Source organism: Lutjanus erythropterus, chromosome 9 (genome assembly GCF_056507025.1).
Source record: "Lutjanus erythropterus isolate fLutEry1 chromosome 9, fLutEry1.hap2, whole genome shotgun sequence".
NCBI lineage: Eukaryota > Metazoa > Chordata > Actinopteri > Lutjaniformes > Lutjanidae > Lutjanus > Lutjanus erythropterus.
In genome coordinates, this window is record NC_139325.1 from 42155202 (window position 1) to 42180832 (window position 25631).

The 25631-nt window shown below is 40.6% G+C and overlaps 1 protein-coding gene across 5 annotated transcripts in view; it reads left to right on the forward strand.

Moving 5' to 3' along the window:
• syngap1b (synaptic Ras GTPase activating protein 1b) overlaps positions 1–25631 on the forward strand; it is a 217620-nt gene that overhangs the window by 129356 nt on the left and 62633 nt on the right. For all 5 annotated transcript variants that reach the window (XM_084727652.1, XM_084727653.1, XM_084727656.1 and 2 more), the window contains exon 4: positions 22388–22479. In XM_084727652.1, coding sequence (XP_084583778.1) covers positions 22388–22479 — 92 coding nt within the window. The remainder of the gene's footprint in view (positions 1–22387; positions 22480–25631) is intronic.

A 25631-nucleotide genomic window follows, 5' to 3' on the forward strand; every position in this document is an offset into this window, starting at 1 on the left:
AGGCGCAGTAGCGGAGCGCGTCTTCTGTACCTTGGCGCACATGCAGAGAGGCGGACCTATTGCGCAGCGCACCGCTCCTTCACGCACACATGGGCACGGATACGCACGCTCACATGCACGTGCACACACACGCATTCACGCAGCTCTTTTCCCTGCGTGCACACCTAGCTTCTGATTGCAATTAAAACACCGGTTTTCTCCAGAGTCCAAAGCAGAAACGCGCTTCCCTTTAACCCATCCATCCTTGGCAAGTTCATTTTTTGACATGCACAAGGCGGACACCCACTAAAAGGAGACCAGCGCAGAAACATTCCCATCTAAAAGATGAGAGAAATTGGCCACAGCGGATCTTCCGTCGGTCACCGGAATTGCGAGTGCAGGGTCGGGGCGGAGGGCACCGGGGAGAGAGGACAGGGAGAGGCCGGGGAGGAGGAGCTCTCAGCCGGACTGCCCGCCGCGGAACAGCCGCTGCTGCTGGTGCTCAAGAAGCAGGCTGCTGCTGCCGGGGGGAGGCGGGGGAAGGATGAACAGTGCCTCAGTGTGAAATTATAACACTCAGCTGGCTTTGGGAGTGTTTGTTTTTCTGTCGTTTTACCTCTCACTAATTAGTCTGAAGATGCGAGATAACGAACAGTGGCCTACTTAATAACTGTCATCCTGTACTCTTATCAACGTGGCACTTTTGGGTCACCTTAAAGGTAAATTCAGCACTTTGGAGAAGTAAAAGGCCTGCAGTTGCGAATTTACCTGTGCAGTTTGGAAGGACATCCTCCCACGTACAGGCTCACAGGCCACTTGCACCAGTTTAACTTTGTGTAATGAATACTTTTTTCTTGTTAGCTTGAGGTGTTTGTAGTTGATAAGTCAGATGTACCAGGAGAAAAATCCTAATAGTATTCCTGTAATCTCTATATAGGAACTTATAGTGTGTCTGTGGTGCTCAGTAGTGAGTTTATGGTCACCATATTGCACTTGATGGTATTTTTATGGTAGTCTTTATATTTATTGGTACTCTTAAATATTCTAGGCTATAATATTTCTTTATAATATATATAAATAAATAGTTTATAGATTTCTGTGATATTTGTACAGATTGTACCACTAGACTTCTTTTTCTATTATACCTTGAGAATTCACTTGCTCTAAGATATATTCAGATAGCTTGAAGGAGCCCTGTTTCCAGGTGCCTTGATAGTGGAGGCTGGTGATTTATGATTTATTCATATACCTATTTGTCCATGAAATATTTAAAGGTCAAGGATTGATTTAAGGGCCAGCATCCAACCATTTGCAACATGGAAGTGTTTGGCTGTATTGGGCTTTTGTAATGGCATCAATTTCTCTGGCTTTGCTTTAGTTAAAGTCCTCTTGATTCCTTTTTTTTTCTAGGCTAATTTGAGCGCTGACTATCTGAGCAATACTTCTTTGTGTGGAACTTGATCACGGCCTTATAAACCCCCTCCAGAGGATGGTCACCTGCTAATCAGACAGTCAGACAAACACACATGTGTGTCATGACACTTGTTGGCAGGTGCCATTTGCAGATACACCAACACGCTCAGTTATTTATAGACGTTAATATCACTGTGTGCTTTTGGAGTATCGATTCAGAACAAGTGTCGATGCTCGGTGGAATGTAACACAAACTACGGAGCTGCTGCAGTTTCAAACAGACAAAGAGACTCAGTGGAATACAGGCTGAAGTCAGTGAAGGCATCTCCACTCTTAGCTGGCATCAACTTACAGTGGGGGTCACAGAGACTGGAAACCCAGAGACACTGTCTCTAGGAGTCTGGACACAAAGCACAACAAGCCCCACCTGATCTAGGTAGGACATATTTGTCTTCTTATCTGACTTGTGTTCCCTTAAATCCATATATGAATCCACCTCATATCGTCCGATGCAGGCATACGTTTTATTCCAAAAAAACCTAGCCGAAAAATTGCACATTGCACAGATTGTGCTTCTGAGGCTGAGACTGAGTGTGCCTTTCATACCAGCAGTCAGCACAGTCAGTCAGCCAGTTTTCTGAGTGGGCGAATCAATTCCACCAATGTCCAGCATCTAATTTTGCAGTGTCCAAGTACATGTGTACTGTAAATGTACTGCTCATCTTCACCTAATTTGCACCCATCTCTTGTACGATGACATCACTTTTCTCTGTGTGTTTCTGTGGGTTTGTCGACAAGCTCAAGAGCACAAATAGTCCACTGCATCCCCATCTGCTGTTTCCTCACTTGCAGTGTGATAATCAAGCAAAAACGCTGCCTAAAACAGTATTTATGTGGCTCCTTTAATGCTGGATAGTTCAGCCGATTTTGTCTGAGTGTTAAAGGGATAGTTTGGATTATTTTAAATGGGGCTGTGTGAGTCAGTATATTACACACAGTGGATGGTAGTCGACACACCCCCAGTTAGGAGAAGCAGAGAGGGACACCAGCACTGAAATTAATTAATGTACTATTGTGGACAGGGTCTGCAACAAAGCATATTTTAGTCACTTAACAAAGGTCCACCTAATAAAGTTAATATTAGTTAAATTGTGCGTATATTTAGAATACTTTCACTGCTTTAGTTTGCTGTCAGATTGCCTTCTCTGACAGGAAACTGCCATTTATGAGCCAAGTATCAATCTCTCCAAACTAACCCAACTCCATAGGTGAAATAAATAATTTTGCCTCACAGAAAAAGTGTGTCACTGGTCTACCGCTGCCTTGATCTGTTAGTTTGTTTGTGCTATTGTGTGATTGAGTGTTTTAAAGATTAGTTTGGATTCACAGGAGTCAAACAATAACACAAATAAACTAACAGATCGATGCAGCGGCAGACCAACAACTCCCGTGTTCTGGGGAGTAAAATGACTGATTTCGTTCATGGACTTTGGTTGGTTTGGAGAGAGCAGTATATGGCTTTTATAGCTGTAGTTTCTCACCAGAAAAGGCTGTCTGACAGTAAGGAAATGCTGCGAAAATATTCTAAATATAACATACACTTCTCTCTGCTTCTCCAAACTGTGGGCATGTTGACCACCATCTGTAGGTAAACCATGGACTGTGTAAGTACCTCATACAACCCCACATCAAAAGTCTGAGCTACCCCTTTAAACAATCTTTCCCAGAACTCAATAAAACACTTCATGTACAGTAAATAATGTACTATGACAAGCATTTGCCCGGTAAATCAGAGCAGACTGTACTTTTTCCTCTTTGCTCTGAAAATCAAATGATTCCCAACGTGAAAGAGAAGCTTGATTCAAAATTAGACCTTTCTTTTCTTTGCATTAAAGCTACAGTAGGTGCATTTTCAGAGAAGCAAAAAAAAAGACACCCTCCCTCCCCTTCCTTCCACTTCCCACTGAGGCGAAAACAATCGGCAGGCAGCTGATTGACAGCTCAGAATGAAGCTCTCCTAGTTTACCTCGGATGCCCAAGACACAACATTAACGTTGACAGCAAATAGCAGGGAAATGGCACTGTCAATATTACCAAGATTCTGACATTATCTTACTCGTTTCTCTTAACCCAGCATGAGAATTACTTCTGACTGATTCAAACAAAATGTCAACTTATAAAAAACTACCTATGACAGATTTAGCATCGTTCAAATACTAACCAGAAACTACAAAGGCAGAAAAAAATAACTTGTTTTCCACTCGTGGAGCTTGTGGATTCTAAAATTCAAAAGCCATTTTCCCAGGCAAATCGGCTTTGAGAATACAAAGGATTGTCCAGAATTTTGGTTTTCTGCCAACTTGGCTCCAACTGTTCATGTCGAGTAGGGAAACTTGTGATCAGCAGTCAAACTGCATCATGATTGGACTGTTGGCTGCTGCTTCTTTCTCACTGTGAATAATTTTTTATTTTTCATTTACTTTTTTCATTTAAGTGGTATTTAACTGTACATTTGAGTATTATTGCAGTATGTGCTGGACTTTCAGCTGTTGTGTAACATTCACACTAGAGATGATTTGACTTATGTTAATTTGCAGGGTGGTTTGTATATTTACTGTATGTGTAGTGCTGAAATGGTAGTTGATAGATGGAAAGTCAGTTATCAGCAACACTTGATGAGTCATTGAAAAGGGCCTCCATGAGGCAGACCTTCATAAAGAATGGTCAAAACTGAAGCAGCAGATGCAGAGATATTCTGACATTTATCTCTAGTATAGAGCAGTTTTCCTTAAAATGGGGGTCTGTGTGAAAAGTTTTCAGGTTCTTTCATTTAAAGCTACTGCAAGGAGTTTAAAACTTGTCTCAAACAGTCTCAGTTTAATACTTATGTCCCTCTGTGTGACCTGGATAAAATATTTTGAGATTATCCAACTAGCCACGATCACGCCACCAACTGGCGATTGGTCCACCTCCACCCATCCTCCCAAGTCTCAGCTGGGAGATGTGTGAGTGGCAAGTTGACTGTATTACGTACGCCACATACGCTCACTACAACCAATACACAAACTAAACTCCCAAAGTGTCAAGAAATGAAACCTTCTCGTGCTTTTTTTCCTTATAAAAGAGAAAAATACATCTGTACTTCTTCTGAATTCATGTTCATTCACTCAGACTTGACAGAAACCATCTAAAACTCACCACAACTGTCTTTGTTAGTCTCTGCACTGTTCCAACAATCACCAGTTCTGGTTTGGTCAAAATAACCCCTTTATTCACCGCATTAGATGTTTAAAGATTCTGGCTCTACAGACTGTTTCCCTCTCCAGCTGAGTGGGCGTGCACTGTGCCACTGGATGAGAGTGCGTCATGGAGCAGCAGCTCTCACGTTGCAGACCATTACATTAGCAAAATAAAATGATAAATATCGCTCCAAAAAAGCGCCCCCAAAAGTCCGTAGATTCATCCAATCGCCCAACACTAATGGCTGCCACTGGGTCGAATTCTCTGTGAAATCAAAGTAGTACATTAGTCAGTGCAAGTAAATCATCATAACTTAGTTTCTGTCCATGACCAAAAAATTCATCAACACTCTCCTGTAATGGAATTTTTTTTCAACTTTTTAGCTGTAATCTCTGTAAAGAGCTGTTAACGTCTGCACTGTTCAGTCCTGTCGGCCCTGCTGTCATTAAAGACATGTCGGAAGAGCTGTGGCCCCACAGCTTGACCCTCTTCCATCGAGCTGTTGTGTGAAACAGCTGTGAAACGGGATCAGTTTGCGTAGGTTTAGGCACCAAAACTACTTTGTTAGGTTTAGGAAAAGATCGTGCTTTGGGCTAAAATAAGTGTGTGACATTACGTACGTAATGTGACATCGTCGAAAGTCACATGAGGTACATGAGTCATATGACTAAAGTCACATGAGGTACTTGAAAACTTTCTGTTTTGATTTCAAATGGGACACAAACCCAGGGTTCCTGGGTGAAAGTCCTGTGTTTGTTTGACCCTTCCATCCAACCCACCTCCTCCAGATGTGGACTTTCTTACTCTTTATACTAAGTAGAAGGGTGCATCTCATACAGCCAGTAACACTTTGTGTGTCTGTATGACTTGCAGAAGGGGCATTAAAAAAAACATCTGTACTTGGCAACTTTGGAAGAAGAACAGGCTGGAGGGCTATACAAAAAAACTCATCAACTTCACTGAATTGTTGATTGGTCTCATGACGGTGTTTAACATTAAATTCTTTGACCTCAGAATTAACCTTTTCACAGATAAGTCAGATCACTTTATCTGTCCCCTGAGGGCAGATGAGGTAAGAGTGGATCTTTTTTTTTCTCCTCAGCCATAGAGCATTTTTCCCGGGGTGGCTTTTCCATCTCACTTTGCTGTCTTCATGTGGACAACTGCAGACTTTTCCACACAAATGCAGCACTTACATTGATGTTAGAACTAATTTCTACAGCAGACATGGGGTGCCACTAGTTGCCATGCAACCAGTAGCTTTCTTCAAGTTGTCATTCCTAACCTGACAGATGCTTGTTAGCGCAGTAGCCAAGTAGTGAAGGCTATTGAAAGTGAAAGTACTGAAATTGAATGATTAAAATACAATGCATGCATTTCAAGTCGTGTTCGGGGGCTGCACAAAATGTTTCTGAGGGCGGCCATTGGGGTGTGGGCCGCATTTTGACAACCTCAGATCGAGTACCTATGAGAAATTATGTTTGATAAATGCAGCTAAAAACAGAAATATTGAATAAACCACCATAGTTGACTGTTTCTTTTAATTAGAGCCTTTAACCACGCACACAGAATACACAACTTTTGAGAACGGTTGTTTCAGGGCTGGATTTTTAGTTAGTTTAGTTTTAGGTTTTCATATGTCTGAAACAATTACATTTTGGCTCACTATGAGTCATGGCCAAAAAACTTGGGATTCTACATTTCCCATAATGCAGCTTGATGGCGTATTTCTTTAGACACCCACATCTTTTCAAACTCCACACTTCCAGTTTGTAACACTGGCTCTCAGTTAAAGATCCACAGAAGACGTTACACAGCCGAGTAGTAGTGCTCTTCATGACAAGTAAACTGAACTTCAGTAGTGTGCACAGGTCAAATGTCGAGTGAAAATGCCAAATATTTGCTGTTTCAAGCTTCTCAAAAGTGAGGATTTTGTGTTTATCTCTGTTTTTCTAAATTGAATATCTCTTGGTTTTGGAGTGCTGATCGGACAAATCAAGAAAAACACAAAACATAACTGTCAGATCATTCTAAATAATGAGAATATTTTTTAGCTGCAGCTGCATTTTTATATATATATCACCTGAAAGTCTCTTCATATTAAGTAATACATCTGCTCAGCTAATGGATGCAGACATAGTTAACTCATAGCCTCTACAAATCACATGTATCCTTCATGGAAACATACTGCAGCTGTTTGGACACTGTCCATCAGTAATTGGTCAGACTGCAGAATGGACTTCGACTGAGAGGTCAAGCTTTGCAGATAAATGCTGCTGCCGCTGCCGTATGACGGATTGAAACGCCGCACAGTATATATCAGCTCTGTACCAGCATTTCTCAGCAACCACACACGTTTAGCTCTTTTAGAGCAGCTTGAACAGCCACTGCAGAGCTTTATCAGCCCAGGGAGTGACCAGTATTAGTCTAGATAAATGTTTCCAAAAAATGTTATCCCTGAAAAATGTAGCAGCGTGCGGCTTCTGTCGGGGATGAAACCCCAAACCCCTCACGGCACCAGTGCCTCGCTTCACCTGCTGGGCTCTAGATGACAGCATTTATACATTAAATTATGTAATGAGAGGGCCTGATGTAGTCGCTGCATTGTGCTTTAAACACAGGAGAGACCGCCTTACATTTGTAGTCACAGTTCATGGATCAAAAGCAAACAGGGAGCTAACCAGCGCTCTATCATAACAAAGGCAAACATACAAAAAGCCCTGAGCGTTTCAGCGCTATTAAGACACCCACTCCCTCTCCAGCCTCCATCTCTGGCTCTTGTGCTCCCTCCCTCTCTCCATCCAACTCCCCCTTCTTCAGTGCAACTCCCCCCTCTCCCTCCCTCAGATGCATTTCCTCCATTTCTCTCTTCCTTTTTTCATTTTTTCTCCATCTAGCTCTCTCTTTCCGTCACCCAGTCTTCACTCCATACAGTCTTGCTCTTGCGCTGTCCCTCCTACTCCTACACGAACACTTACCCACCACCCTCCCTCCACACACACTGTTCCTTTTCTGTTTTTTTAACCAACCTCTTACTCATGTGTGTCTACATCCCTCCCTCCCACTCTTTTAACTCTGTCTCTCTCTCAGTTCTCTCAGAGGGTCTAAGCTGGAAGCGTTTGCCACCCACACATTCCCTCTTCAGCTTTCAGCTTGACATCAGATTTACATTCACAATGAGCAAGCGCAGCATTTCACATGTTGCCTAGCACATGGCTATACACACAAACATGTGAACACGCAAATTGGTTGTTGGCACACGTGAACACATGTGTACATACAGTACTATGCTGTACTTTATGTGAAATGTAAGGTTTTGTTCTCTGTGTGTCCATGCTGATCAAATGCTGGAATAATTCACCAGAAAACCAATTAGTCGACTGACAGGAAAACAATTTTGATGATCAGTCAATCATTTATCAAACAAAAATTAAAAACGTGCTGTTACAACTTCTTAGTTGAGGATTTGCGGGCTCTCTCTCTCTTTTGTATCATTCGAAATTGGTTATTTTTGGTTTTTGGGCTGTTGTTTGGAAAAATACAACAAGCGTGGCAGCACCTGCCTTCATTTAGTAATGTTAATGCTCTGTGTGGCCTGTTGAGAACAGCAAAAGCATCTCTCCAGTGAGGTCATTCCCAAAAGCAAGTGTTAACCACATTAGGATGATTTTGAAGTAACTCGCTGTAAAACCCACCAGCAATCATTTTTACTTTTCTTTTAGTTAAAGTGTGTTAATTAGTGAGCTTTACAGGTGTTTGTAGGTGTATTTTTGAACTTTGGATAGAGCCTGGCAAGCAGTTTCCCCCTGCTATTGTCTTAACGCTAAGCTAAGCTAATTGTGACTGGCTCCAGCTTTGAATTTAGCAGTATACCAACATCCTTACCATACTGACAGTATGGTAAGGATGTTTTCATCTAGATCTCGACAAGAGAGCAAATTCCATATCCAAAATCCAAATCTCAAATAAAATGTCAAACTATATGTAACTGTAAGCATGTTAATGTCGGTAGGCTAAAGTATCAATCAGACCACATCTGCAGGGTCAGGCTAACATTATGATTGGATTATAAACCAGATGTAAGTCTGCAATCCAGACAGTTGGGCCACATTATTTATCGGTAATTTAACCCCAGGCTAAAAAGCAGCACTTGACTGCCCTTTCTGATTAAAGGTTTCACCCCACCAAGACTTCTTACTGCTGGATGTGGTAAAAAGTGGACCTTTAACCACACCCTGCAAGGAAAAACTTCAACCTCTTGAAGCTTTTTTACACCTGGTATTAACGTGCATCTTCACTGATTCAATCACAAGTGGTTAGCTCTGAGTACGTCAGTTGGACCGTGTGTCCACATGCACATGCTGCTACTTGTGATGAGATCTCACTTCTCTGTTCTATACACAAATAAACACATAGCTACATCATGTCCTGAAGTCTGCAAGACCAGAATTTTCATAGAGTTAGTCTTTGGCACAAAAATCAACCCAGTAAGTTGGAAAGTAATCTAACTGCGCCTCTTTCTGCTATCTCAAGTAAGCCCAACAAAACATTACAAACTACAACCCTTCCCTCGACCAGGGAGGCACCGTGTGTTGACCAGTTCCAGATTCAAGATGACAAGAACCTACAGTAATACCAAGTGTAAATGTAAAAATGACGATCAGATACCATTAGGGCTGAGTATCGTACAATATCAGTACCAATACCGCAACCCTTAAAGTAAAAAGGTACCAGTAGAATACTTCATTTGATACCTTTTCGATATTTAGAATAGAAGCATTCCTGGAATAATCCTTCTGCTTTTAATGCATTTATTTTTATCAGATGCCACAGGCTTGTAATATAGCATTATTATTGAACATTTTGGTGTTTTCTGAAGGTGTTCTGAAGTCAGTTGTAGCTGCTGCAGTAATGGGCCAATCACATGTTGCATTAAATTGAAGAATGCTTGTGGTGATTGGCTGTGAGCAAAACCATACAAATAGCTCCCCCCCCCCTTAGATCTATGTAATGCTGCGACTAAAAACCACAGTATAGGGAGGTAATAGAGAAAAGAGGGGGGGCTTTATCTTCAGTGGATACGTTTGCTCTGCTGCTGGTCGCCTTTGGGTTCATTTCAGGTTAAAGCAGAACACTGGTGTCATTTAGCGTTTCAGCCCATTTGCTACTGTCCACATTTAGAGTCTGTGTATAATAAGATATTAATTTTTAAAACACTAATTGTCAAACATGGAATGAAATGAACTGCTGTCTGGACTTAATTCTGGGTGATCAACACCAGTGGTATTCAGGTACTTGTACTTTACTTTGAGTATTTATACTTCTATAACCTCTTCTACAGTTATTTGACAGCTTTAGTTACAGATTAAGAGCTGCGACTAAAGATTATTTTCATTGTCAATTAATCTGTCATTTTTGCAAGTAAGTGTTTGGTCTATAAAATGTCGGTCAGCGCTTCCCATAACCCAAGATGACATCCTCAAATGTCTTGTTCTGCCTACAACCCAAAGATATTTAGTTTACTATAAAAAAAAAAACATAGTAAAGAAACTGGAAAATATTTATATTTAAGAATCTGGATACAGAGAAATTTGACTTTTTCCTAAAAAATTGCTTTAATAATTGATGCCAGGGTTTTCAAAATTTGAGACTGTAAGTCTCTCTTAAGGCAAAGCATGGGCAAACACCCACTGACACTCAACAGTTGACCCAAGGTAGCCTAATATTGCTGTTTGACATAACTAAAGACTACAGCAAATACATAAAAAAGGTCTGTCCAAAGGCATTTATTAGTTACTAAAATCCTCCATCAATTCTCCACTACCAAATCACACAACCAATGCCGTAACTATTGTATGACACTGAGCCTCCCACCTCAATCAGTAAATAGAAGAACGATTCATGAATCATCAGCTTTTTGCATCATTACTGACAGCTGCAGTGTCATAAGACTGTTTTCATCTATACACATCACATGTTAATACCAGGTGCAAATCGAGCCTCAGTAGTGATGAAAGTGATCTGACCCGTGTGCTTTATTCTGCATGATTTAACACCTTTTTTTTTTCTTTGTCATCATGGATTAAATTCTTAATTGGCATGCATCTGGCCGTCTTTCTGGAAGTCAGCGTAATATTTCGACAGCGAAAGTAAAAATGAGCAACTTGAACAATGTTATTTCTGCACACGGATGATTTATTAAACAGCTAAATTAAAGAGACAGGCTCGTCTACCTGCTGCGTGACCCCAGCCAGACTGAATCACAACCTCCCATGACAAGAAGACGCCTCAGCCCGGCTGCAGCTTCAGATCCGCTTTTCAAGCCTTTACATCATCTCTAAACAATCGTTACATAATTGCATTTTAAAACAGGTAGAGCGAGCGAAGCAAAACAAACGTCTTCACACTTTCTGTTAGCACATCGTGTCAGTCATCAGCAGTGGTCCCAGGACTAATGAAGCTTTTAAATGATTTACTGCGATCTGTCAGGTCTTTGTGGCGTCTCAACACATTCCTTTGCTGGGCGTTTGTGTGCTTACATGGATGCGTGGTTACAGTCCATACAGTGCAATACCCTAACTTGAGCACAAATACCCGAGCTCCCTCTCTATTCAGAGCTTTGTTGTATAGCATGTTTGAAACTAAAATGTAAGGTACTTCAGAAAAAAAATGTTGCTATGGCAACGAAACACAGAGCATGGGTTGGTATCAAAAAGAGAGTGAGTGAGAAATAGATTTAAATGGAGACTTTTTTTCCTTTCCAGACTGATGCTTTTGTTAACACTTTAATAAAAGCAGTGCTTAATGGCTTTGGTTAATTTAGACAATCATTAAAGGGAGAATGTAGGTGTCCAAAAAAAAAGACAAAAAAGACATACCATTTCTTTCGGTCTCACCGTGTCTCTGCTCAGTAGCCCTCGCTAACTCCACCCATCTCACATCCTTCCATAAAGACTGTGGATCAGATGATTTATACACTGATTCTGAATGAGTCTTTGCACACGCTGCCCGCCCACACTTCTCCACTCTGTGCATGTTAAGTGTAAAAAGGAGCAGCAGGTACGGTGTATTATGTTTGAGAAGTGAAATTTGGTCTGTATTCAAGTTGAAGAGCACCATTTTCCAAAATGAGGAATCTGCTCTCGGCGCCTACTCTCACCAAATAATAGATAATGCAGCATGTGGACTAAATCCAGGTGCATGTTCAAAATATAGGAGCTATCCAAACCCGTGTAACTGCCTTACTCTGGGTTCAAATCTTGTCCAAAGGCTTTTTGCAAGTCACCGTGTCATCTACTTACAACTGTCTTATAAAGGCAAAAAGTGACTATTCTTTAAAAGGAACAGGAGGCGATTTAAAGGGAACATTTTTGCACTTTTCATGTGAATTTCCTGACAGTTTTGATGGTAAATGTAGTCAGTTGAAGCAATGAATTTCTCAATGCATGCTACAGTGACTAAAAAAGCTGGATAATATTATAAGGAACTTGATAGTGTACGCAAAGATGGCTCTCATTCCCACAGAGTTAACATTGTGATGATGTCACTGGTTTTTAAATGGCTTCTTTTGGCTTGAGAAAAGTTTTACAAAAATAAAAACTTTTACAGACATCTCTTATAATGGCGGACTATGGGAGAAAATGCTTGTGGGCCTGTGGAGAGGTTTTTGCTGCAGTATCACAAACACACCAGTCAGTTTACAGTCAGTCTCGGTTCCCTCATCTCCCCTCGTCCTCCCCCTGTCCTGTGCACGAGCACCTGTTACTGATTGTCTGAAATAGCGTTGTGTGGCTCGGTCCAAGACACTTTGTTTATATCCCATTTACAGATTAAGGGCTACATAGGAACATTGGAGGGTTTTTTTTTAGTGGACACAGATCATGGAGCTAGAGGACTATATGGAGACTTTAGCTGCATTTTTTAAAAAGTGTATTGGATTAGAATAGCACACCCCAACTTTAAGGAAGAACTACAGACTGTTTCATTTTGGATTTTGGCTGTCCCAAAGAGCTTTTTTTGAGCTTTGAAGCTAATAATCCGATGTTTTTCAGAGCTTCGCTAGGATAGTGGTGAGGGTGGGGGCCAACAGAAAATGGAGGCAGCACCTGCCTCCTCCTTCTTCCAAACCTGCTGGCCGATGGAGGCAGCTGTGACTCTGTGACGTAGTGTGTCCAGCTCGCACTGAAGCTGCAGATTTTCAGGCCACATTCACATAATATAGTAAACAAGCCAGGTAAACCTTCCATCTGAATTTGTGCTAACTATGTTAACCTCTGATCAGAAATGTGTTTTACCAACACTAGATATCAAACAGAAGACTGTGTGGAAATAAGTTGCTTTGAGCTGCAAATGCGCTGATTCTGAGCAGAAACAAGTAGATAATGTTAGCTTGGCAAGGCCTCTCTTTCTCCGGGCAGCTGGTGTCTCCATCTCAGAACCGTTTACGCGTCCGTGTTGTCCACAGCTGCCCGTGTATGCATTGCAAACGGGACAAGTTGACACACTGGAATGATTTTACCCTGAAAAGTGAAAGGGAGGAGCTACTTCTGTGGACTGTCCCCCGAAGTGCACTGCTCAACTTTTGGCTAATTATGGCACATTTCAGCAAGCCAGCACATAAATCAGTCATTGATATACTATAACAGATTGTTTGTTGCACAGTTATAGGTTGTGTTACTGCCGCTGCATGTGATGTACATATTTTGATATATGTTTTTATTGCATGTTTGCACTACATGCAAATAATTGCCAGCTGTATTAGTGCAGGAAGGTGAAAAACACAACGTATCTATACTGGTTTCGATGCCACTGTAGGTCCTCCACACTTAGAAGGGGAAGGTGAGATGAGATGTTTGCAATCTGCAAGCTTTCCTCTAGGTGCCACTAAATCCTATTAAGCCTTATACACTGGCTTCCACTGCAGTTGTGAATGACACAGAAGAGCATCTTGTGCTCTCAGTAAGACATTGTGTTGCAGATCTATGTTTCTTTAAATGAGGTCCATGATTTATGTACTGGCACCTGTGGTCAATCCTATAAATTACAAGAGAAGGGATTAGTATGCCCCAGTCAAATCTCTACCCAATGTATTGGTGAATACAGAGGAAACTGAACAGAAGCAGACAGGGTGTTCTCACTGGGAAAGTCTGGAAATACAATGTTTTGGAGGTCAAACTGCATTTAAATCCCAACACTGCTTCAGAGTCTCTTTGGAGATTAAGAAAGTAAATGCTTACACGGTGCAGGGGATTCTTGCTCAGCAATTTCTGAATGAAATATAATGTGAGCACAAACTGCTGCAAGTGGCTCTGTAAAATAATGCTTAGTCAGACAGTTTATCACCTGTGAACAATAATCATCGTACAATGTTGTTCTGCTGTTAACAGGTCACTTGATAATTTAACAGCGTACTGTGCTTTCCATAAAACCATCTAATTAATTTATCCAGCTGTTTATCACAGTATTACAGCTGTATATCTTCTATACAACTTCATGTCTCATGTAAATTATTTCATTTCTGTCTTGTGACTCTGACTTTTCTTTGTTTTTGTGAATACTCAACATTATCACCATTGTGTTTTTCTATGATTATGTGAATTACATTTTCCCCGGCTGCTCCGAAACGCCACAGTCCAGCGCACCTGCAGAGCAGCCACTTCACACTAAACTGCTAAAACAACTTACATGTAAGGCTTTGCATACAAGACTCATGTTTCAGAATCATAGTCCATAATGCTAAAACATTAAATCTCCAGTTTGGCAAAGGAATAAAAAGTAGCACCCTGGTCATAGTTCATTTATAAAATCCTTGTGCACCACAAGGTGTTGATGTTGACAAGCTGTCAGCCAAAGATTCAGTCACAATGCACAGCACTAGAGGAAGTGGAGTTAGCACCTGGTTTTTAGGTAGTTTGGCTGACATTTTGAGCACTTAGCATTGAGGCAACAAAAACAAATGAGTCTTGCTGCCCTCCCTAGCAACTAGATTTGCTCACTTACTAGCTGATAACCTCCCCAATATGGCGACCACACAGAAGCATAGCAGCAATATTCAGCAGCGGAAAATGAGCTACAGCCAAGATGACAGCAAAGATAAGAAAAGTTTTACTGGATCATAACATATTGGGTATGGATTTAATCTGCAGATGCTCCAGTTCAAGATGAAATCAAACTTTTCTATGGATGTCAGTTTTACTTGCAGTCCCTAACAACTGGTTAAGAGGAGGGAGGAGTCTGCAGGTCTGTAATTCAAATCGTCAGCGTTTAGACGGTGGTTTAAGTGAGTTGTCATATCACAACACGTAAACTTTCAAGCATAGAAAACTAGGTCTTTTCATTATACAGTCCGTACTTTTGGGGAAAAGAAGACAAAGACTTGGTCGATTTCCAGCAAAAATCAAGACCCGAGCCCCAGTGAAACCCTCCATTGGAGGATGTAATAAAACGTGCTCTCTGAATCTTATGACTCCAAATTGGCACCATTTTTTAACCCTAAGGGTTTGGAAAGTACACAAACTTAACGGACTGCTTGTTTTTTTTTTAATTTTATCATCCACAGCTTAACTCACATAAATGCCCCAAACTTTTGTTCTTTTTAATCATAAGACTGATGTCAGTTGAGTCCTAAATCACCATTCTCTCCTTGGCACAATCTGCTCCTCCAGGAGAAACTAATTAGTTCGGGAAACAATATATTCTGAAGTGGATCATGATATCACTGTTCTGAGGCCTTTTAATTGAGATGGCTGCAGTTATGATGCATACATAATGATGGCATAACCTCCAGCCGTACGGGGCATCACCCATGACAGTTATTGTTAATTAACACTTCCTGCAGAGTAACAAACACCTAAGAAACTTTGGGTACTACTGTGTGCAAGTCATGGCAGCCACGCAAGTTGAATGAGGAATTTTTGAAGAAAGCTTTTAAGATTCATGAACCGAAACGTCAGTCAATATCTACATTATTCCTGGGACAATATGGCTAATCAGTAACTTCAAATTCTTGAAATCATTTGCTTTAATTTTCTGTCAATCTTCCTGTAAGGGTAGGTTTTAATTCCTTCAAATGAAAACGTTAGCCATTGTCTAACCCTGTTACAAGATGCAATTTCCAGGAGACCAAAATTAACTTTTTATACAAGAACACTCAACTGTCAAACACAGCCTTGGCACCTTTTAATGGAGCTAGATGTTGAGTTACATCAGTAAACTTTTCATGCTCTAATATTTAATTTTGAAGACTTCTCCACCAGTCACTCATCCAGCCTACAGAAGTTTGATTTGGTGGTTTTGAAGCTGTTGATTTGGGCAGGGAGGCACTGGCATGGTTTGATGTCTTGTTTCAGCGACAAACACCTTTGTGGTCATCTTTTTTCCCTCCTTGCGTGGGTTGAAGAAAATGTTAGTGTTGCAGACAGAAAGACGGGCAGGTTTGTGTTGAAAAGACTGCCATTTGGACAGGTAAATGAAAGAAAGTGAAAGGACAGGGGCGATGAGAATAAAAGAGGAATACAGATAAAGGTAATATGGAGAAAATGGAGGGTTCTAGATGCCAAACATATCTGAAGGGGAGGGAAGGAGAGGACAGTATGAAAACAAGAAGAGGGTACAAGGAGGAGAAAGAAAATGAGAGAGAGAGAAGAGTAAGATCAGGGGCTGAAGAGAGGTAGAGGGATAAATGCACTATTTGAATTATGTAAAATAGCTGCGTGGGAGAGAAGAGGTGTGTGTCTGTGTGTGTGCGTGTCTGAGTATTAGTGTGACTGTGTGACAGAAGAGGCTGAGAGAGGGAGAGAGAAAAGGAAAAAGCAGAGACAGACAGCATGATCAACACGAAGAGCCGGGGTGAGACAGGCTGCAATTCCGGAAAGAAATAAGAACAAACGAACAAATGCAACCAACTTATATTTTTCATGAGGGTTATCATTGCTGCAGATTTCTCTTCGATAGTGCCAATGCAGTGGGAAAAAAAAGAAAAAACAACAAAAGGGACATATGAAAAGCAGACAGGGAAAAGACAAAATGTGCAGAGATGTAAAGCAGGCTTTGATATGATCCTGTTGTAGTTCAGAGATGATTAAAATGATTATCTAAGCAGGGCTTCTGTATAGGTGGTCACCCTGTCTTCAATAGACAAGGGATCGTTTCGTCTTCATCTGGTGGAAATGTGCAACACGTTATTGACTTCTTCTCCATAACTGTACATATTCACTGTGGGTGCAGAAGCCCAGTCGAAGCTAGAACTGTGTTTATACTCCTTTTCTATCCATGCCAGCTGAATGGCTGCAGGGATTTCGATGTCAGCCATTGATTCCACTTGGCACAGCTTTGATCCGTTCTCCACGTGGCGACATGTCCCACCAGCAGCGTTTCAGCAGTGGAGTGTTTTGCACACCTGATTATGTTTAATTGCTCAGAATTAGCTGATTTGCTCCTCTTTACTTGCCTTTTGTGCTCTTACCGTGGATAAATACTCTACTCAGTTAAATAGTTTCTTTTTTGTCTGTTTTGAAAATTGACCAGATTGTTGGATGGGTTTTTTTGTGTGTGTCTGACTTCCTGCACGTTTGATCTGCTCTGTGCAGACTGACGCGGCATCAAAATAGACTCGGTGCATATTTGAGACGGAGCAGAGCAGAGAGCCGCTTCTGGAACGCATTGCAGTCCTTCTGGTGGAATTACAAGTATCGTGTAGAATGGCAGTGATTAGCTCGGTCAGACATGGTGCAGCCATGAAATGATGCAGCGGTGCCCGGTTGAATCAAACCGTCAGTGCATCTGAAATATTCGATAAGCTGCCATGAAAATTTGTACACAAATTCATTTTCCAAATGATTTCAGATTTTTCACTGATCTTGTGAAGTCTACCAGACACACAGCCAGCCATGGTTCCCAGATGATGACTAAATTTTACTCTTGGCATTTGCACAAGTTGCGTCACTACCCTCGCTAGTCAGCACCAGAAATACTAATCAGTTCAGCTAATTTTGAATATTTTATTAATGTACAACACTGGTTAACTGTTGCTTATAAGATATTATGCAGCTACTCACCACTGCATGGGGCTGCAGCCAGGAGTAGGTGGGCTACTTTCCAGATCTAAACCAGTTCGATAGGAAGTTGGACAAAGATGACATATTGTAAAGGCAAGGCAAGTTTATTTATATCACCGTTCAGACACAAGGCTATTCAAAGTGCTTTACAGGAGCAGAGAAATACATTAAAATAAAACATTAAAAGAACATTAAAATTGCATTTGATATCATAAAAACAAAAGCTAAAAGCAAGCCAGTAAATAAAAATCAGCACCGGTTGGCAGTATTTTGATCTGTAGTAATAATAGAATTCATTTGTACAATACTTAACAAAGCCAGTGTTACAAACTGTTTTACACACAAAAACACAACTATAAAACATACAATGATGTATGACAAAAACAAGAACGAAACCTGAAAACAATAGAATACCAAGGATTAAAATCTAAAAACAATATGTACAATGAAACATTAAAAAAAAACATAAAGCAGTGCAAGACCTTCAAGTGCAACGTCAAGAATAAAGTACAGTGCAGCTCAATAGTTAAGAAACGACCTCATCCATGGCACTATAGTTAAATTGGTTTGTTTTTTCTGTGACTCAGTTATTTTGGCAGTGTATTTATGTATTGTATTGTATTGTATTGTATTACTTGTTAACATGCTGCACTGTGAACATCAGGCACTAATTTGTTATAACCTTCCGGGGGACAACAGATTAACATTAACTTCTTAGCTAACTCTGGCACATTTACACTGAAGTGTGAACTGCAGTGCTGATTAATGTGCGCTGTCGCTGGTCAGTAAATAAATAAATAAATAAATGAATGATAATGAAAATCAGGTTGTACGTAGCACAGGCATGTGGACGTTAACCCGCACGGAGAGCATGCTGATGCTGCTAACACTAACACTGCAAACCAATATGACACCTTTTACCTCTCCTGAGTTTTCTTAATTTAGACTAATCAACTAGTCCAAATTAAAAAAAATTCAACAGGATAATTAGTCGGGAGTATCTCTAGTTTAAAGTGAAATGTCTCAACAGCTACTGGATTAATACTGTCATAAAAGTTAGTAAAAACATTTATGTTTCATTCAGTAATCACACACCAAACAACTCTCATCAGCTCTACTTTGTGTTTGGATAGAAAAGCATCAGAAACAGTATTTAGACCACTGTGTGATATGAAATCTTCACATAACTAATGATCATTCTCCGAGCGTTGTACTTCAAAGGAAGCTCAACACAACCAGGCTTTTTTTGCATGAGCTGGCTCGACAAAACCTAAAACCCGAGTCAGAGATAACGGGCATCATGACTGCAGTTATAGACTTGCTCTGTTGTTTGTTGTGTCATTTGACTCTTCTTCCGCACAAAGTGGAACGATTGCGAGCCACCTACCTCGGTCAAAATCATCAAGTTGTTAGAATTAGGAGCTACGGAAAATATACAAAATATATCTCTGCAAAAAGCAACACTGTTACTGCAAATAGCAGGAGAAGACGTATGCTGTCACAAAATTACTGATCGACTAAATGTGGAACATGAGAACTGCACATTAAACAATAAACCCAACCTAGCTACACTGCATGACCTTTGATGAAGAAATGCTCCCAGCAAATGAAAGAACACACTTCAGATGAAGCATAATGTCTGTTTCTTTCCAAATGGGTGCATTTGTTTATTTGCTGTTGGTCTCCAAATAGCATGATTGACATTGCATCTCCCATAAGCTTCAATAGAACTGAGATCAAAGTCTGGCACCAAGCAGAGCGTAGAATGATCATTAGTGGTGTAATGACCCTTACATCTTTTTTAGTCTCCTTGCTCCCATTCAGTAGCATGTTGTTATTAGGGTGAGAAAGATTGCAGGTTTGTGTTTCCATGTACATGTAGCTTAGGTCAACTACATGTACATGGTATACATGTAGTTTAGTATAGTACATAGTTCAGAGGCAGCTGTTGTGCAGCTACAGTAGCCTTGTGTTTTGAGTTAAAAGTTGTTTTTGTCAGAAGAGTCTGGGCTTTCAGATGAGCATAGATGGCGGCCTTGTTGTAAAGGGCTGTCTGACGGCAAAGTAGAGCTGTGAAAATATTATAAATACACTTAAACTATTATTGATTTTTTTTAGCTTGGCCTTTGTTTTTCTTTTTCGAAGTCTTAAATACATGTTGCTGCTTTCCCTGTACATTGCATAGCTTATGTGCCAGTAGTCCTGAGGGAGATGTCAATCCAAACGTGATCTGCCACGCCTACGCCAGTCTTGAGAAATGGCCTAAACAGCAAAATGAGCTGTTTTTTATTTAACTAGATTTTCTCATAGTTATGAGTGTTTGTGTTTGTTTGAAAATGGAAGAGAAAAAGTGGAGAGAGGGGTAAGTCATGCAACATAGGTCAACGGTTGCAGTTGAACTGTCAACATTGTGGTGGCTTTAACCATTCAGCTACCAAAGTGCTCTGGATATTAGATATTTGGTTAAAAAAAAGAAAAAAAAGAAGACAAAGCCAATATGGACATCTTGTAACTTAGTTCTAATGACATGTATCACAAAACTACGATGTTCATGGTCCCTCTCTCCCTTTTTATTTGAAAATTTTAAGAGGGAAATATGATAGATATACACCTACACAAATTTAAAGGCAAGCCTATAATAGAGGCCATATAATAATTAAAAAAAAAACTTTTTAAGGCAGTGGAGAATAATTTGGGTTTAATGTTTCTGAAGCTGGTCAGACTCAAACACCTTCGATCAGGGCTGACAAACTCAGTTTCATCCTGAGCCGCATCATCATTATGGTTGCCCTCAGAGTGCCAAGTAAATGTAAGACTATGTAAATATATTTACTTTACTTACTATATTTATTCAATTATTGGTTTTAGTAATAGCAAATAATAATAAATAGTAATAATAAAATAACGCAGGTATAAGATATAAAGGGTTCAATGTTTTTCTTTTTTCTTTTTTTTTCACTAGCCTGGTTGGGCAAGTGAGTAAAAACTTTACTTGCCCCTGTGCAAGCTAACTTATTTATTGGGTTTAATTGTCATGTTTAATATAGGGCTGCAACGTCTTTAAAATGTCTGAAAATAGTGAAGAATGTCCATGACAGTAGTTCAAAGTACAAGTGTAAATGTCAGTCCACAACAAGATATTCGATTTAGTGTGATATAAATAGCAATAAACAGCATTTTCTGCCATTTTGCATGGAAATTACTTTAATGTTTAATTAATGATCATCATACTTAAATTCTTTCTTACCACTTGCCCGGTCAGGCAAGTGAGTTGCTACTTTAACCCGTCGTGGCATTTTACTTGACCCAGGCAAGTGTGCAATCCTTGTTGTTCAGCCCTGAAATCAAATATATAAAAGTACAAGTAAAAAAGTCAAAATAACAATAAAGGTTATTTAAGTTTGTGCAGTCTACAGGCAGGGTTTAAATCCACAGCAACTATATAGTTGCTTAGAAATTAAATGACAGCATTTTACTGGCTACAGCCACTTAGCTGCAGTGTATGATATTGAGATGCTATGTAGCATCTAGTGGCTAGACACCTTCAATGCATAGATTCATTCTGAGTCTTTCATAATTCTTTGCAAGCTCTCGTGGGCTACTAAAATGAGGTGCTGGATTCAGCCTGCAGGTCTTAGATCCTCTGTTAATTTGCTTCACAATTTTGCAATTTCATATTGTACAAGGGAGTCAGATATTTAGTTTGTGGCTGATCCATTTATTGATTTATAGACATACAGTGAGATTTGTAATTCTGTGAAACGTGGAGCACATGTGGCTGTCTGACTTTCATCATCCGCTGCATGTACAGAAATTTGCCTTGAGGACGCCGGTGCAGAGACAGACATACAATATTGACATTTTATTCATAACAGGTACAGAGAAATGGGAGACATGCAGGTTAAAAACAGGCACTACCTGCAGCACATGTATGCATTCAGCCTTCAGTCTGCGTTTTTAATGTAATTTCTGAGTCAACGGGGCGGCCAGTTCAGCCGTACCTTGTGTGTTTTGTTTCCTGTGTTCTCTAACTGTACATTTATACTCTCTCCATCATCCATCAAGCACAGGACAGGAGTTTATTCCCTTACTGACCAATTCAGTGCATTAGGCACCGACTCGCTGACGGAAGTCAATAAGTGCTTTGTTTGTTTAATGCTCGCTCCTCTCTGTCCATGCATCTCCCGTTCCCTCCCCTCTCCCCTCCCCTCAACATGCACACTGTTAACATTCGCCTCATCTGACGTCCAGACAGAAAATCTCTCTCTCCAATAGTTTCACGCCCACTTCCTCACCCTCTTCCTCTGCTCATATGAAGGTCTGTTTGAGTTTGTGTGAGTGTGTGTGTGTGTGTGTGTGTGTGTGTGTGTGTGTGTGTGTGTGTGTAGCAGTAGGAGCAGCAGCAGAGCTGGTGGACGGGTGTGACCCTGCATGGTTTCATTCCTGCCTCGCTCACCTTTGACATCTATCTAGCTCTCATATTCTCTCCTGTCCTCCTTCATTCCTCCAGGCAGACTGTCAATAACAGCTCTCTCGTAGCTGTTGATTTCCACAATAGCCCCGTCTTTCTCTCTCCACATCCTCTTGCTCTGCCTGTGCCTTTTTTTTGTCCTCTTCTCATTTTACCTATAATGTCTCCCTTTCCGCTGATGTGCGTTAGTGTCTTACATGTCGACCTCTTCTCTTTCTCCATCTGTTAGATCATCGCGCCCGGCGGAAGAGCATAGCCACTGGGAAGCAGCCCAGCATGGAGGTCCCTCCCACTGCCCCCCTTCAACCCTTCCGACAATCCGTGAGTAACCCTCCCTATTCCCGGCCTCGCTCGCTGCCTCCGACCCTCTCGCTGTCCCTCGCCCCTCCTCCCGCCCTGGGCCCGCCACACACCTGTGGCCGCCGGGCCAGTGGCACCCCGCCTCACCCTTTCCCCCTGTCCCTGGCTGTTTCCCCCTCCCTCGCCTTGTGCCAGCAGCAGCATCAGCAGCAGCAGCTCAAAGGCTCCAAGAAAGGGTCCGGCACGCCCCCCTTGCCCCGCTCGCTGCCCCTCTCCCCATCCCTGTCCTTCACCCTGCCCCACTCGCCTGCTGCCTCCTCCTCCTCCCCACCCTTCTTGTACTGGGGCGGAGACTGGAGGGCTGCTGGTTCGAGTCCAGTGGCAGGAGGAACGTACATTGCACCACTGCCCCCCTTTGAGGTATGTGACACAAACATGGCTGCAGCAGAGACACTGGATACATTCACACATATGTTCAAATGTTCAGATAACACAGTCTTGGTGAAAAAAGGGTTCAGGCACAGCTCTCTCTCTCTCTCTCTCTTTCTTTTGATCTTTAATCTTTTTGTGATTTATTAACTCTGTAAACCTCTGTACTTACAGAATTGACCCTTCACTAATCCCCTCCTCCAAAAAACAGCCCAGTCACAAATTTGCAACTATAACAAAACACTGCAGGACTGTCAAACTTTCCTTATTAACCAAATGGCTCCACCAGACAAAACAATGTCAAATGAGGTGCAGTTACTGCCACTTCTAGACTATTGATTAATACATCCCTAGTTTGGAGGATGGTGACTTTTTTTGTAGCCTTTCTAAAACTTAAAACACAAGCTGCAAATGTTAGCTATACAGCTAACTTGCTTACTAGCTGCAGTTGCGTTACCTATTATTAATGTATCATCACATGAAAATAAGAATTGTATCCCAGAACGGACAAAAAAAATACCTCCTCTTACTTTGTTTTTTTCATCTCATAGCCGCAGTCGTTTTTTGTACGTTTGGAACAGGAGGGAGACACAAAATGTTTGTAGTCTGCAAGTTCACCGCTAGATGCCACTAAATCTGACGCACTGGTCCTTTAATCTATTCCCTGCACTTCCTTTTCTTACATTAGTGGGTGGGTTTCTATTGCGTGTGACGTGTGTCGTATTCATACACATGTCGTATTTTACCGTCAAACCAGTGTTTTTACCGTTAACGTTAAATCATGTATGCAACCGTTAAGTAACTTTACATATTTAAAACCCTTTTACAAGGTTCTCGTTTTAAAATGTGTCAGATGGAAACATTAAAAAATTAAGCTGAAGACGGACTTCACAGATGACTCAAGGAGTTTAAACATTGGCCAGGTAAACTGATGAATTCTGTTAGTGAGAGTCATTATTTTAGTCGACAAAATCCACAGATGTCAGCTAGAAACAAGAAGCTGCTTTTGTTTACTTCTCTGTGGAATTGAAGACCTTGTGTTTGAAAAATTGCTGCCAATTTCAATATTAAATCCCTCCAAATGCCACTGTTTCAACTGCAAACTTCATATGTGCAGTGTGAGGATGGAAAGCTTGACAAGCATAGCAACAGTAACTAAGGAAGGATGGGGTTAGCAAAGGGTCAATTATTGGAACAATACATCTTAAAGGACCATACCAGTGTGTTTGCAAGTTTTAGCTCCTTTAATGCAAACAGGCAATTTTCAAATTAAGCTATAAGTTATTTTTTACCATCTCAGGCAGCCATTGGTCTCCATTCATTTCCCAGTGGCATGAAAATCAATTAACGGACTCTTACTTACTTGTGTTGTGTAATCTGTATTAACGTTTGTCAGAGTTACTTCATCCTTGTCTGGTAATGCAGTTTAAGTGCAGATTGATTTAGAAATGCTGCGCTGCATTCTGCTAATTAGTTTGGTTGCAGAATTAGAGCCCCATCATTAATAAAAAAAAAAATAATGAATATGTAGAACACAAAAAAGCTCTCAAATTCAATCAAGTGTAAGCAGACAAGATGAAACAAACAGGAGTGAAATAAAGAAACATATAATCAAACATGATTGGCTACACCGAATATATTAAGTAAAAGGCCAAAATGAATAATGCTGCCTTTCATATCCTATTGTTATGCTAAAAACCAACTTCTCAAAAAAAAAGATTTCAGTGAATTATTTATTATTTTATGGTGTTTTATTGAGTTTGATATTGTGCTCTGTTTTTTATTGTAAAGGACTTTGTAACTGTGTTCTGAAAGTGTTGTAGTATATAAATCAAGTTTATTATTGTTATATTTAGCATTATGGAGGAAAGAAACAAAAGTAAATGTAGACCTGATGTTCACTGCAATGAAATACTAAAGTTTCACAGTCTGCTAACAGTTTCATCTCATTCAGAAATGAATGAAAACCAATGGAATGGTGGGAAAATATGTTAAAGTAAATGGTTTACAAATGGTTAAATGTGATGTAATGTCACTGTAGTAAATGGATTAAAACACCTGGTACGATTCTTTAATATCAACAAAAGAGAAGCATTATAAAAAAATATGCTGATACTGTTACTCTTAGGATCATCGTGTCTCTTCTTTATACTAGACACCACTTCAGTGAAAGAGGGAAAGAGGAGCTGGCAGCGAAACACGTTGTATCTGTGGACAGAAATAATCTTTTTATTGTTTTATTCAAGGCAACAGAAACTCAATCACAAGGTATCAAATGTGCACATAAAAGGGCTTAAAGGATAGATTGATGTCTTCTTAAGTTTGTGCCCAGTGGTCTATGTTTCCCATCTCCTTTCCATTATTTCTGCTGGTGTTTGCACACTGTCACTGTAGCTGGAAATAGCAGGACTTGTTTTCCTCTCTTCACAGGAAACTTGTTTGCTGCCCATCCACGGTTGGCAGTATGAAAAACAGCTTCCACAGACTTGAAAATGACAGAAGCCAGATAATCCATTACAGTAAATGTGAAGCCTCAGTGTTTTTATCGCAATATTTCAGGTTCTCTGATTGGACGAGTAAGCCTGAGGGGTGGGAGGAGTGTCACACTATGAACAGATAAAACTTTCCAACAGTCTCAGACAGCCTCTGTGATTATTACTGCGGATCACCTGACACTTAAACAAAGAAATAGACATCTTGGCTGTGTAGTGGTACACCTCTGGGCAGTTGGACCCCTAAAAATA